Genomic DNA, 14677 nt, shown 5'->3' on the forward strand with positions numbered 1-14677 from the left:
ACACTGGCAACACTACAGCAACAGTCAGGAAGCAAACCTCCATCAGACAGGTTCTGGGCTAGAGTTCCTGTCCCCTATGGATTATGTGGCAGCCCCAGGCCCCAGGCCAGGGGCCCCACTTCAAGTCACAGAGAATGTGAGTCTTCCTAGGACACTGATGTTGCTTTGGGGTCCTTCCTTTCCTTCATAGACCAGAAGGGATGAAGTCCCTGGATCCTGTGTCTGTTCCTGTCCAGAAAAGGAGCAGGCGTTGTTCAGGAGGACTGAAATGCCTCTATAAGAGTGGGATCCACAGGCCATGTTGGAGACCTACCTAAATGTGGGGTGGTGGTACCTTCCCAGGTTGTTCCAGGAGCTGAGGACTGGCTGCCAAGAGTTTCTGGACACCCAGCCTGGGCTACCAGCCTGGAAGCAGAGAATAAAACAGATCCAGAGCTGAGTGAGAAGCAGCAGTTGCAGGTGGGTGTGGGGCTGTGGGGTTCTGGTAGGAGCAGAGAGCCCACGATGCCATTGGCAGCATCTCTTACCCTGGTTACACACAGATTTCCAAGGAGCTAGTTGATCTTCAGATTGCAACCCATCACCTTCATCAACAGCATGAAGCTGAAGTCTTCGAGCTGAAGAGGGAAGTGAGTAGCCAAACAAGCTATGTGTGTCAGCCTGAGTGCATTCAGGAACAGAGTGCATACCGAGGACAAGTGCCATCTTGGGGTTCAGGTGCCTCGGAATAAGTATGTACTTTGTGTCTGTAGGCTTTTCCCTGGTCCCTATATATGTGCCCCTGCATGTGCCCAGGTGAATACCTACTTGCTCCAGGTGGTCCAGCAGATAGCCCTGCTCACCCTTGATGTCCACAGGTTCTTCGACTGGAAAGTCGGGTGCTAGAACTAGAGCTGCATGGAAACGGTGACTACCAGGGACATAGAGTACAACCATCAGCCAATCCTGGGCACTACCAGGTGCCACCACAAGAGGTTAGTGGAGAAGCCCAGGCCTGAATGTCACCTACCACAGACTCCAGGTTATCAGGAGCTCTTAGAGAGCCCGGCTGGGCACCTCCACGGGGGCAGTGAAATGGGTGTCTACTGTTCCCTTCCCTCCCCTCCCCTCACTTCCCTTCCGACCATGAAGGTGCAGCTCAAGAAAGACAGATTCTCTGAGGCTGAGAGCCTGAGCAATGTGAGTACACAGCCTCCTAACACGGGGGTCTACCTGCTTGGGGCTGTGGGGATTCCAGAGTTTGATGTCTCTCACATAGCCAGCTTTTTCTCACCCTACAGCCATCAGGAGGCCAGCAGAAGCTGCAGGAAGAACTAAAATGGGTCCTGGAGCATCACAGAGTCAGGCAGCAGGCGCTGGAGACACGAGTGTGAGTTTTACCTTACCTAGAACCAGCAGATCCCAGTGCCCAGAAAGATCCTTCTTCGGGGGATGAGGGAGTGAGTACCTCACCCTGGCCTAGCTGGGCCTATGCTGTGTTCACAGGGCAGTCCTAGGCCAGCAGCTGCAAGGAGCCCAAGAGGAAGCCAGGGTAGCTGGTCAGCGACTGGCTGCCCAAGCCACGGTGAGGGCTTAGCCACCCTGTGAGCCTCAAGATCTAGCAGGAGGGAGTCCTACAAACGGAACAAGAGCCCCTTGTGCACTCCCAGGTGCTGTCTACCTGTCAGGGTCAGCTCCGGCAGGCAGAAGCTGAAAATGCTGAGCTGCAGTTGCAGTTGAAGAAGCTAAATGAAGAGTATGCTGTCCGGCTGCAGCGTTATGCCAAAGAGACAGTGGTGAGCACTTAGGTTCTGTGGTGGTCAGAAGTGGCCTCTGAGTCTTGAGGGGGGCAAGTCTGGCCTGGGCATGCTAGACAATTATGGGGAAACTTTGTGGTTCCAGGCCCCTGCACAGCCAGCTGGGGTAGGAGGTGAGGTTGGGCTCAATCAGTGCTACCCTGCCCGACCCAAGCCCAGCTCCTTCAGCTTGGCTGCCTAACCTAGTCCAAAACCAGCCCCAGCCCTGGCTCTATCCTATCCACCCTCCTCCAGGAGACTGCCAATAGCACAGATCAGGCAGCCCTTCAAACATTCCTGGAGGCCACTCTGCAGGACATTCGGGCTGCACACCGAAGCAGAGAGCAACAATTGGCCCAAGCTGCCCGGACCTACCGCAAGCGCCTGGCAGATCTGAGCTGGAGGCAGGAGTTGCTGCTAACAACATGGAGGTGGGCTCTACCCTGACCCAGGCACCTGGGGTGGGGTGGCCCCACATGACCTGCACTGTGGCTTATCATGCTGCAGGAGCAGTCCTAGACACAAATAGATCCCAACAGGGCACATGGTACTCCCAGGGCTACTTTTGCAACAGCCATCAACCTGGAACCATTACCCATGCAGTGGGCCACTGAACTCAGCCACCGAAGGGAGGATGAGGTAATGCTGGGGCCCAGGTGCCCCATCCCTGCTGCCTGAAACTGCCTTGAAGCCAAGAGCCCTAGCACTCACCCTAGACCTCATCCCAAGCTCAGAGCCTTTGAGCAGTTGGCCTTGTTCAGTCAATCAAGGGAACCCACCATGTGCTTTTACAGGATGGCGGACATAGGACACTGCTACTGTGCCCAGAAAAGGCACCTGGTGAAGCTTCCAAGGAGGGCCAGCCACAGCCTCTGTGAGTCCCCTCCTGTTGGTATAGGGAGGTCTAGGAGTCAGGCAGAAAGCTGCACAGCTTTCCTCCATTCTGGCATCCCTTGCTGCTGGCTGGGATTCTCTTGTCCCTGCTCTGGGCTATCTCAGTTTATATAGGGGACACTGGTAACCATAGAAAAAATGGATGGCTGCTTCTGATACGTGAAACTTGGTTTGGTGGGAGCTGACAGTCTGGTGGCATGGCCAGCCCTAGCTTTGGGCCTCTACACCTGCTGTATAGCAGGCAGGCTCTTGAGGCAGCACTTCCCAGGGATTGGGGAAGAAGACACCTAGTATACCAGGAGTCACTGAGCAGGCCAGAGGGTCTCTAGGACACAGCAGGTATTATGCCTGCCTTGGAGACTGTCCCTCCTGCCCTCCTGCCCTCCTCCCCTCACAGAGCCCTGGACACTGCATCCTGGACCCAAATCCAACAGAAGCTGCAGGACTTCTCCCAGGACACTCAGGTACTGGATAAGTATGGTGGGAACTCCTCCCTACACACTGCCTTGGCTCATGGCTCATGCCTCCACCAGGCAGAGCTAGAACGAGAGCGGGCACAGCTGATGGTTCGGGCCACCATGGCAGAGCAGCAGCTTTCTGAGCTCCAAGAGTATGTGGACCAGCATTTGGGCAGGTAGGCCGGGTATGATCCCAAGGCTCTAATCTAGGAGAAAGGGAAAGAACCCAAGGCCAGACAGTTGATTTGTCTGATCATCCCAATCAGGTACAAGCAGGAAATCCAGAGACTGAGGAAGCTGATGAATACAAGAGATCCCCAGGGAGTAGAAGCTATGGCTTCCACCAGACCCCAGCGCCCAAGGACCCAGAGTCATTAGCTAGCTTGTCTCCCAGAGACAGCACAAATCAAACCTCTTCACAGCCACCATGAAACCCACTGCACAACCCACCCCATGGAGGATTCCTGGAACAAACAAGAGTCAGAATTGAACCCACAGAGTCTTTATTATATCAGTCAGCCAGCCTGTCAAACAACAGTCCTAGGGATGGAGGTAGAAGTGGACTTTGGGATGGCCTTGATGGGCACCCCACAAGAAGGCACGGCTGGCCCAGTACCATGGACATCATAGGCTCAGACTCTGTCCAGGCCTTCACCCACCGCAGCTACAGGCTGCCAGGCCCAGTACCATGGACATCATAGGCCCAGACTCTGTCCAGGCCTTCACCCACCACTGCTACAGGCTGCCAGGTGGGAAGGGGGAAACGTCCAGACACCACACGGGCCCCTGCAGGTAGTTCTACTTGCAGCTTGTCCTCCAGTAGTGGGAGCTGTAGAAAAGAACAGGAGGGAGGAGGGCACAGGAGCAGGTAAGAAAAATCTGCCCCGTCCAGCTAGGCCCAGAACCTATTCCAGGCCTCAGAACAACCAAGAGTGTGGCCCTAACCTTCCAGCAGGACAGCAGACCCAAGACCTACCACACTGGGGGCCAGGAACACAGACACATTGTGACAGTCTCTGAGGTTCACCTGTGGGAAACAAAGATAAAGATAAAAACAAAGATAAAGCGTGGAGGGCATGGGGTCACTAAGTTCTAGCCTCCAGCCCACCCAGGTGTCAGCATGGTAGCACGCAGAGCATGAAACCTGGGAGATAAAGGTATCAGGAGCTGGAGATGTGACTCAGTCGGTAGAGTGCTTGCCTAGCATACACAAAGTCCTGGGTTTGATCTTAAGTTCTGCATAAACTAGGTCTGATGGCACATGCCTGTAATCCTAGCCCTCATGAGGTAGAGGCAGGAGTTCAATGTTATTCTAGGCTACATAGTGAGTATGAGATAGTCCTGGACTAGAGACCAAGCCCCCCCCAAAAAAAAAAAGATAAAGAAAATGAAGTTTGATAGGTTACCTTCCAGAGATCCTTTCGATGGTAGCAGACACTCCCAGAACAACCAGCCCTCCAGGCATGCAGTCGTGCAAGTCCCACAAGCCACGGGTTCAGCTCATAACCCACAGCTGGACGGAGACCACATTGGTGGGCCGCCAGCACCTATGAGAGCCAAGAGTGTGGGACCTGGATGTAGTGAAGGGACCACCACGGGAGGGACAACGAATAGACACTCGGGCCTTACGATCCTGCCATCACCAGAGCCTAGATCCACCATTTTTCCAGGGCGGCCTCGCAACAACGATAGCACGTGCTCAACCTGCCGGGCACTCGCGCCAACGTAGGGTACCTGAATAAGGAATTTGGTGGGCTGAGGCTAGAGTCACACAGACCAAAGCACCAGGTCGAGGATCGTTGTGTGCCTACTAGCTTTCCTTCCTTAGGTATCTGCCATACCCAGTGACAGCCCCGCCCACCATCCAGGCACACCACTGCCCTTACCCCGCCCCCCCCCCCCGCCTCAGTAATTCAATCCTAGCTTCATTTATATCCCCTTGGTCATGATGGTAGGCCCAGGCCCTGCAACATATTAGTTCCACCTCCCGTACATTTGGTCCGCTGATTAGGTCCCGGAACCGTAATTGGTCCCGCCCATCTTTTCCAGCCACCTACGGTAGCCTTGATCCCGCCCATTGATCCTCGTCTCGCACCAGTTTTGGTCCCCGCTCCTTCTAAGGCCCCACGTCGCACCTGCAGCCTCAGAGGCACGCGGCGGAACCCGGGTTGCAGAAGCAGCGCCCACACAGCGTAGGCGGCCAACCCGGAGCCTGCCGCCGCTTGCAATATTTCCACCAAGCCCGGCCGCCTCTCGCGCAGCGCAGTCAAAGCCTCGGCAGGGTCGTCGTGATCCATGGTTGAGAGACAGTTCAGAGCGGTCCTTTCCAAGGCCCCCAGCCGGGAGCTGGAGGCGGCTGCCCTCCCGGCTACCGCCGGCCTGAGCCGTACTCTCTGTGCCCGGAACCTACCCTAGCCGTGGCAGCGACAGTGTAAGTCTAGGAGAGGTGGCGATGAGATGCCGGAAGTGGAAAGGGCCCGTGGAGCCCTCTGTCACTCATTTTTCTCCGCCCAGCCGGACTTGGCCCCGCCCGTGTGTTCCGTATTGGATCCCAATGACACAGGCAATAGGTGAGCCTTACAGGGTTTGCCCCTTGTAGGTCTTTGGTCCAAGATCTGCAGAGGCCAGCCTCAGGGTCCACCCTGCAGACACCATACGGAATCTCAGCTCTAGGTCTCCCTAACGCCATACTGCTCCTGCCCCGCAGCCCCGAGTTCAAACAGGGGCCATTATAATTGGAAGTCATTCTCATGTGGATTCTGCTGACCAAGACTTCCAGAAGCCTACCAAACACCCAGAAGCAACCCACGAAAGGACGTCCTTCCAGTCTCTGCGACAGCGACGACAATTAGGAGGGAAATAGAGCGTGTTCTGGGGTCGAAGGAGAGGGGCGGGCAGATACAGACAGATGTTGGCTCTCTAGTGAGTGGGGTGGGAGGGGGCCGGATGTGAGAGGCTGGGTGCTGGCAGCTGGCCCAGCCTGGGGTGAAAGACAGCTCAGGAGCCCGGAAGATCTCCCTCCTTCAAAAATAAAGGGTTGAGTGACTCCTAGTAAGGCCCAGCATGGAAACAGATAAAGCCTTGAGTCAATCACTGCTAAATGGCAGTAAACGCCAGGTCCTCCTTGTCTATGCAGTCCTGGCCTGATCCTCCTCGGCTATCTCTAGCAGAGACAGTGATGACTCACAAATAGAGCATGCCCAAGACCACCACCCTGTGTCCCAGGTGCAGAATGTTTTCCTCCAAAACAGTCTGTAGGTCGGGTGTCCCTGAGGTAGCAGGAGTATGTGTATTCTGAGGAGAGAGGCTCTGCTGCACCCAGCTCAGAATCTGGTCACCGGGAAAACTGTAACCGGGCCCTCCCACACAAAATTCTAGACAGGATTGCTTGGGCACAGCTATTCTTGTCTGCTGCTCCTGGCAGCATTCACAGGCCTAGAGCACCCAGAAAGCCCTAGCAACTTTACCTGACACTGGCACCCACACAAAGCACTCTGTTCCTCAGCTGCCAGGGCTCTACTTGGAGGTGTCTCTGGTCCACACAGGTTTTCCCAGCCTAGTTCCTATGGTTTCAGTCTACCTGCTCACACACCACCATTCCCTTTGCTGTCTCTGCTTCCACTTTGGGGGCCTTCATCACTTGTTCCCTAGAGCAAACATGAAGCCATTGGTCAGTCTTCCCCTACACCTAGGTGGAAAGGAGCTGGTCTAAGCCCTTAGCACTTCATAGAATCTGGGGAAAAAGCAGTAAGTAGCAGGGAGCCAGCTCAGAGTCAGATAGATGGCAGAAGAAAATGGTGTCACCTGCTCTTCAGGAGTGCTCTCTTCCCCTCACTTCCATGCTCTCTGCCCAACCCCAGAATATGCACAGGTGTTATTTAAGCTATCTGCCTATAAACATTCCAAGGTAGCTATTCCAGGGCCTATGTAGGGTGTGGTTTAACCAGGTACCTTCATTGGCAAAGTCTGGAGTAAGGAACCATGTCTGGTCCCTGCCCATCTGTGTCCCACGCCCAGCCTGTTTCTTACCAAAGAATGAATAATCCACTGAGGTGATCACGGATGAAAGCCTTAAAGGGAGGGCACACAAGGACAGAAAGCCACTTCTGGAACTCCCTTCCACTCCACTCAGCACTGGAGCTGAAGCAGTTTCTCAGAAGCCATGAGGGAGAGGTGGCAGGAATGTGCTTGGTTGGCGCCTGAGAAAACTAGTGCACACCTCACTTAAGGGCTTTCAGGCCACTGGCTTTTTCTGTCCAGGGTCTCACTAGCCCTTTATGAAATAAAGAGGCCGAGGAGGAAGGCAGGGACAGCAACAATGGGGCCAGTGGCGGGAAACAGTCCTTAGAGACCCCATTGTGCACTTCTCCCGCCGGAAACGAACAAGCAGGATCCTGCATTGGAGACCCCACACCCTGCAGGCGCTTTGCCATGTCTGGATGCTCAGCACGTCTCGGGGGCCTCCGGACAGAGGGGCCCATTCTTCCCCAAGGGCGGGACCAGGCCAAGGATGACTGTATGGCTCACAATGACCATGGAAGGGAATGGCACACTGCCAGACTTCAGCACCCCCCCAATAGACCTAGTTCAGTGGTGAAGTGGTGTCCATCTGCTTGCCCCCACCTCCCCCTCCTCCCCGGCCACCTAAAGGACCCCAATTAGCCCAAGTCTTGAGAATTTCGGCACTGCTGCTCTTAGCCCCAAGAGTATGCTGAAGTTAAAGGAAAACAGGGGCTCACTAGTCAGCTGGCTCAACAGGGCAGGCAGGCTAAGAAGGGTTAGGAGTGCAGCAGAGAAAAGAGCAAGTAAAGTGAGGCAGGAGCAGAGCTGGGTGTGTCAACAGACGACCAAGTCTATAGTGGCTGGTGTGATCCAGGTAATTTAGTATTCTATCACCTCACTCTGGGTACCAGGATGCAGTCTGAGCCACACCCTTCCCACCCACCCTCCTACCACCCCTCCCAGTACCCCATTCCCAGAAGAAGCTCCGATGGGGGCTTGCTCCCAGGTCTCTCAGTCCAGTGCCACCTCACATGGGTTGAGGTGGGCTTTAAGGGCAGCTGAATAGACACGGCTGAACTCTTGAAAGCGGGGAGCACAGCCCAGCCAGGCTTCACCAAATCGGCTCCAGCCCATGAAAAGGAAAGAGCCTGGGCCAGGACGCACACCACAGCGCAACGGGGTACGAATGGAGGCCTGGCCCTGGCCCTGGCCCTCTGAGCCCTCTTCCTGGAACAGTGGCAATGTCTGGCGGATGACACGGGTGGCCACCACAGTGATGACTGATTCTTGCAGCTCCATGTCGTGGGCAACCCTATGGATGGTCCCATGGATCACTATGAAGAGACATGGTGGCCAGTGGTGGGCACGTGAGAGTGTGGGGCAGACCCTAAGCTGTCCCACACCAGGAATACTCACCAAAGTCACTGGTACATGCAGCCAGAAGGAGCTCAGCATCACTGCAGGGCCTGCAGGCACCTAGCATGCAAGGCAAGTCATCAGCCAGGCTGTGCTCTCTCAGCACAAGCCCACAGCTCCTCCCAGCAGGAAAAGGCCTCAGAGCTGGTGGTTAAACCCTTCTCCCAACAATCATACGGCCTGAAGACACCAGCAGTCGAGGTGCAGCCCGCAGGCACATGCCTACCGATGGACATCTCACTGCCTCATACACATTCTTGCACACCCATCTCATAAACTCATACCAACGCCGAAGAACATTCTGTGACCTCTCAGAGCTGCCTCACAGGCCCAGCTAGGGTGGCAGGACATTCTGGTGGACTCTGGTTCTGGGGTCCCCAGCTAGGGCAGAACAGTCAGAGAGCCATCCCCTGCAGGGTCAGGCTGCAAGTTCCAGAAGAGCAAAGCACTGGGCCTGGTGCCCTGCAGGGAGGCAGGGCAGGCGTCTCCATGGTGACGAAGAGGCACACTGGACTTTTGTTGGCTGGGCTGGGGGAGGGGAGGGAGGTCACCACCAGGCCAGGGAGCCCTGGACAGCTTTGGCCACAGGCTTTGATTTTGCCCCAGCCCACCCCTTCCCCCAACCCTCCAGAAACCAGAGGCACAGGGCTGGCCTCTCCTGCATTTGCTCCCTCCTGCTCTTTCCCAAAAACCCTGAAGAGGAGGAGGGAAAGGAGGAGCACTCCCAACCCACCTCCCTATGACCTAGAAGCCACTCTCCAACAAGTTACAGATGGTCCCTTTGTGCAGTGAGGTGTCAAGACCTGGTTAGAGAGCCACTTCCTGGCATCAACCTCCTCCTCCTCCTCCTCCTCCTCAGCCAGTCTAGTCACTCACCATCCACACCAAGACCTTGGGCCTGGGGAGGCATTTCTGCATGCTGGTCCTTATGCAGCTCAAAACGGAAGGCAGCAACTCTGCGGCTGATGTCGCGGTGTGGTGTGGCCTGCAGGAAAAGGGCCCGGCGCTCGCGGGGACCCCATCGTATGCAGCGGCCCCCAGCCAGGTCTGGGCCCTCGGCCAGTAGCAACTCTAGGTTGCCGCCCATCCGTTCAGCGAAGACCTGGGCACCGGCGAAGGGCCGCGAGGGGCGCAGACAGACGATGCTGGGCTGTGTGCCCGGATCGGGGCTGCCCAGGGTCAGGCGCAGCGCCCCGGCTGGATATAGCCATTCGATAGCGCCCTCAGTACAATACAGGGTCAGCTGCCCCACGCTGCCGGGCTCCTGGGTCAAGCCGCTGGGGACAGGACGGTGGTTCTCAGGCGGTGGCCCTTGTTCCCCTAGCCGGGTCACCCCCTTTCCCGCAGCCACCAACACCTGCGTCCACTCTGTGGAACAGGACATTGAGGTCTGTGCTTCCTCAGTTTCCACTGGTTCCCCAACACAAGATGAAAAAAGCCCTCCCCATAGTCCCTCCTAGGGATCGTACCTGCCCCTCCAGCTGCAGCGGTCCTTGGAGTAGCCGGCACGAGAAGACGTGGCCAGGAGGCCGAAGCACAGCGCGCAGAGAAGCGCGGCTACCGACATGGCTCGGGGACGCGCCGGGACCTGGGGCTGCTGCCCCGGGAGGTCGGGGCCGCAGCGGTAGCAGCCCGCGGCGCGGCCGCCCGGCCCGGCGCGTCCCCACAACCGGCGACCCCCCAACGCAGCTCTCTCTGAGCTCCGGGGCGGTGGGGGCGGGGCCTTTGCTCTCCGACCAATTGCCACAAGCCCCAGAACTTTCCGCCAATTGCAGCGCCCTCGTGGGGGCGGGGCAGGCTGAAGGCGGGAGCGCGGTCCAGGACTGGGTTGGAGTATGTAGCGGTCTTCTCTCCCCATTTGGCGATCTCCAGTACCCTGGGACCTTTGGTGGGTGGCGGGGGGTGGGGGGGTTGTCGCTGTCGACTGGAATCTGGAAGGCTGCTCACTTCACTTGGCCTTCAATCAATGGACGTCAGTAGGCAGTAGGACTGTCCCTTCCTGAGAGACGGAATGGCGTCTGCAGCCAACATCTGAATTCTGGTTCCCTGTTGCTGGTACTCCGGGGAAGAGGGATTAGAACGCATGTGTCCCTGCGTCCCACAAGGGAGGGTACAGAGGGTCCTGATTAGCCTAGGCTCTGGGTCATGGAGCTAAGCCAAGCCTTGGGTTTGGGGAAGAAGTGCAAGGCGCAGCATGGCCAGGGTGGGTCTTCTTCTGCACCATACTTTTTCAAACCCACCTGCACACTTTGTGAGTGTTAAATGAATATGAAAAACGAGGCACTCTGAATACCTGCCTGGGGATGCACAGCCTGGAAACAAACTCTGGAAGTACTTGTCGATGCCACAGTGCAGATCCTGCAAGATCAACTGAAACAGAATTTTGGGAGGTCTGCGGAATGTGACTAGGTTATTCAGTGCCTGCTAGTCAGGCATGAAGCCCTGGGTTTGATCTTCTAAATAATGTTGAACTGATTGTAGTGGGTCATGCCTGTAATCCCAGCACTCAGGAGGTAGAGGAAGGAGAGCAGATGTTCAAGGTCATCCTTGGCTACGTAGTGAGTTCAAAGCCAGTCTAGGTGGGCTACATGAGACCCTCTTAAAAGAAAAAACAAGCCGGGTGGTGGTGGTGCACGCCTTTAATCCCAGCACTTGGGAGGCAGAAGCAGGTGGATCTCTGTGAGTTCCAGGCCAGTCTGGGCTACTGAGTGAGTTCCAGGATAGGCTCCAATGCTACACAAAGAAACCCTGTCTGGAAAAAACAAACGAATAATAATAAAATAAAATAGACTGGACAGATGGCTCAGCAGTTAAGAACATGTTACTTAGCTTACAGAGGAAACAGGGCATGTGTTCCCAGCATCCATATCAAGAGGACCACAACAGCATATAACTCCAGCTTCAGGAGATTAAATGACTCTTATCTCCACAGGCACATGTACTCACATGCATGCACACATGGGCACACACGGGGACACACACACACACACAAAGTTAAAATATAAATGAAAAATAAATCATAAATAAAATATTTTCAATTAAAAGACATGCCGGGCGTTGGTGGTGCATTCCTTTAATTCCAGCACTTGGGAGGCAGAGGCAAGCGGATCTCGTGGTCTCCAGAGCAAGTGCCAGGATAGGCTCCAAAGCTATACAGAGAAACCCTGTCTCGAAAGAAAAAAAAAAAAAAAGACGTCACACAACATGATGAAATCGTAGCAGATGCCAAGGCATTTACAGACGGACACAGGACACCTGGGACAACTTTGGATGTCCAGGGGTCAACTGCAGCTGTCCAGGCCTAAGAGGTTGCAGGGCACTTTGGTTATTTGGCGGTCTCCTCAGCCCAGGCCTCTGAGGCAGACAGTAGTCTGCAGGCGCCCTCTAATGGTGACATGGAACATGAGCTGGCCAGTTTCAGGGAGTTAACTCCCCACCCTAGCCTTCTCCAGGAGAAATGACTAGAAGCCTAGCAATAGAGGGACTCCAAGAGGTAACCTGGCCTGAGAGAAGCTCTCATCTGACCTGAATCTCTATATTAGACTTTTCCCTCCCCATCTTCATCTTTAAACGACATAACAATGATTCTATTACCCTGGGAGAAGAGCAGGGCAGATGCCTCTCCTACAATTGTCAGGGAAAGGACATTTGAGCATCATTAGCTGTCAGAACACTGCTGTCCATGGGCATAGGTCCCAGAAAACCATGACTAGCCCCAGGATCCAGCATACCTGGTATAGGTGCTTTAGATAGAAACCCAGAGGAAAGGGAGCAAATGAGGGCACCCCAAATCCTGGGTAACTCTTAACCTATTTATGCTCTGGTTGGGAGTTTCCTTGAGTGTCTCAAAATTTAGTGCCCTTACCTTAAGGGATGGGTTATTAATCCTACATAAGTCAGAACAAAAACCACAAAAGGAACTCAGATCAAACACAGGTGTACTTCAAGAAGTTGGGAAATGGTACATGGAAGCTTGTGGCCTCCTGTAGAAGACTAGAGACCAGAATGATTGCTCCAAACTGCTAATTTGCCTGGCTTTAGCCAACAGCCACAGAATCTCAAGACCTTTGACCCAAAGAGGGTTTTCTAGTTACTTTCTGTTGCTATGGCAAAACACTGATCAAAACAAAATTGGGGAGTAAAAAGTTTATTTTTATACTTCCATATCACAGTCCATTATTGAAGGAAGTCAGGGCAGGAACTGAAGAAGAGACCATTGAGGAATGCTGCTTATTGGCCTGCTCTCTCTGGCTTGTCCACCTACCCAAGAATAGCATCTCCCACAGTAGGCTGAGTCCTCCTATAAGGCTAAGAGCTCTACTCTTCCATAGGTCTTGACTTCAGTTCCCAGCAACCACATAGTGGCTCACAACCATCTATGATGAGATTTGATGCCCTCTTCTGGCATGTGGGCATACATGCAGGTAGAATGTTGTACACATAATAAATCTTTAAAAAAATGAAATAAGAAAATGCCAATTCAGGTGAATCTCTGAGTTCGAGGCCAGCCTGCTCTATTGAGTGAGTTCCAGGACAGTCAAGGTTACACACAGAGAAACCCTGTCTTAAGAAGCCTCTTTTTCTTTTATTATTATTATTATTATTATTATTATTATTATTATTATTATTATTTTATTATTGAATATATATATATATAGAGAGAGAGAGAGATTGAGGATTGAGAGAGAGGTGCTCTGAGGTAGGGAAATGCCTCAAAAACATGTCCCACAGGCCAATCTGATGGAGGAAATTCCTCAATTGAGTTTCTCTCTTCCCAAGTGTATTAAGTTGACAACCAAGATAAGCCATCACAAGGATTATCCAAGCTGGAAACCATCCTGACACCTGTTTCCTGTCCTGGCTTCCCCGGGGCCTTGTACTGCACTTCATAGGATGTGGTGGGCAGCAGCAGAGGGAGGCCTCAGTTGTTATTTCAAGTGTCACCACTCAGGCTGCCCATCTCCAGTCATGGCTGTCCCCTGTAATACAGGCCTTTGCAGGTTCAGGACATTGATGCCATGCCCACAGTGTGCCAGACCCTGAGAGCAGAGGATAGGCAGCCCCAACATGCAGCAGGAGAGTTGATGGCAGACATGCCGCTGACTCACAACGAACAGGCCATCTAATGAGGCGATTTGGGAAAGAGATACAAGTAGGAGGGTTGACAGGGGTTAGAGACATGATGGCCCCAGGACCATAGAGCTTTGAACAAACACAACCACAAAATATATAAATGGGAAAGATAGCAGGGTCATCTCCCTAGGCTTATGGCAGTGGGTGAATTTAGGTTTCTCCCTGATCTTGTGAGAAAACCAAAAAAGGATAACAAGTCTCCTGCCTGCCCAAGACTCCTCTCTTCACAGATCTCAAATTTCACTTGGAGCCAGATGGGCACTAGATGCAGCTGACCAGAGACCCTTCTTTGTCCCTAGCTACTACACCTGTGACACCAGGACCCTTACAGCCAGGACTGAGCATGGGTGGGGCTGCTGGGTGTGAACAAAGGAGACAGTTCCTACAACTGATGGGCAGGGGATACCGGGGACCCTGTAAAATGCACCAGTGGCACCCAGTGTGAGCACTGCCTTTGGTTACTGTACCCAGCTGGACATTAGCAGCTTCAGGGTGATTCAGCCATCAGCCCCTTGAACACAGAGACCTCATCCAGGACATAATCATAGCTGCCAGCCCAGCACTTCAAGGGTCTGGCATTAAGATTTCTATCTGTTTATTTTTTTCATTTTTTGTTGAGAAGCCCACCCTGTAACACCTTGTATCTCCTGAGGAGTCCAAAATGCAGCTGCTGATTGATTTGAAGCTGAGCTAAAAATAGCCACCGGCTCCAGCCAGGGCCAGGGGAAAATATCCCATTGCTAGGAGACAACCGTTGCTGGGAGACCGCCATCACTAGGCGACGACGATGCGTGCTGCTGAGGTGACAGCTGGGCCCTGAGTCATCCTCAGCCTTGACAGGGGGCGGGCCAGGCCAGAGCAGAGGCCACCAGAGAACCTTGGTGCCCCCACCCTGTCATCTGGACAGTTAGATGGCAGCTGTCCACCTGCATCTCTCCAGTGTTCTTGAGCCTCTGACTCTGGGCTGGGATAGAGTGGAGGAACAGGAGGGCCCAGGGG

The 14677-nt window shown here is 54.1% G+C and overlaps 3 protein-coding genes across 5 annotated transcripts; 1 reads left to right on the forward strand and 2 right to left on the reverse strand.

Annotated features, from left to right (window-relative positions):
• Positions 1–2: 2 nt before the first annotated feature.
• Positions 3–3618, forward strand: Ccdc78 (coiled-coil domain containing 78). The gene is made up of 14 exons (XM_035447402.1): positions 3–136; positions 343–459; positions 543–629; positions 858–974; positions 1132–1179; positions 1281–1369; positions 1486–1564; positions 1650–1775; positions 2031–2206; positions 2333–2414; positions 2570–2649; positions 3067–3133; positions 3203–3303; positions 3394–3618. The coding sequence occupies exons 1-14, from the start codon at positions 77–79 to the stop codon at positions 3503–3505; spliced, it is 1341 nt and encodes a 446-aa protein (XP_035303293.1). The 5' UTR covers positions 3–76; the 3' UTR covers positions 3506–3618.
• Antkmt (adenine nucleotide translocase lysine methyltransferase) lies at positions 3608–5459 on the reverse strand. 2 transcript variants are annotated; one of them, XM_027425081.2, is made up of 6 exons: positions 5263–5459; positions 4757–4861; positions 4534–4674; positions 4104–4154; positions 3803–3956; positions 3608–3731 (listed from the first exon to the last, which is right to left on the reverse strand). In XM_027425081.2, the coding sequence occupies exons 1-6, from the start codon at positions 5422–5424 to the stop codon at positions 3655–3657; spliced, it is 690 nt and encodes a 229-aa protein (XP_027280882.1). In that variant the 5' UTR covers positions 5425–5459; the 3' UTR covers positions 3608–3654. The 2 variants fall into 2 exon arrangements, with proteins under 2 accessions (XP_027280882.1, XP_027280881.1); XM_027425080.2 differs by having other exon boundaries at positions 3608–3956; positions 4073–4154.
• A 516-nt stretch (positions 5460–5975) lies between these two features.
• Metrn (meteorin, glial cell differentiation regulator) lies at positions 5976–10249 on the reverse strand. 2 transcript variants are annotated; one of them, XM_035447403.1, is made up of 5 exons: positions 10015–10249; positions 9422–9822; positions 8546–8605; positions 8096–8441; positions 5976–6774 (listed from the first exon to the last, which is right to left on the reverse strand). In XM_035447403.1, the coding sequence occupies exons 1-5, from the start codon at positions 10110–10112 to the stop codon at positions 6699–6701; spliced, it is 981 nt and encodes a 326-aa protein (XP_035303294.1). In that variant the 5' UTR covers positions 10113–10249; the 3' UTR covers positions 5976–6698. The 2 variants fall into 2 exon arrangements, with proteins under 2 accessions (XP_035303294.1, XP_027280878.1); XM_027425077.2 differs by having other exon boundaries at positions 8096–8463; positions 10015–10244.
• Positions 10250–14677: the final 4428 nt, after the last annotated feature.

This window comes from Cricetulus griseus, chromosome 7 (genome assembly GCF_003668045.3).
Source record: "Cricetulus griseus strain 17A/GY chromosome 7, alternate assembly CriGri-PICRH-1.0, whole genome shotgun sequence".
NCBI classification, from domain to species: domain Eukaryota; kingdom Metazoa; phylum Chordata; class Mammalia; order Rodentia; family Cricetidae; genus Cricetulus; species Cricetulus griseus.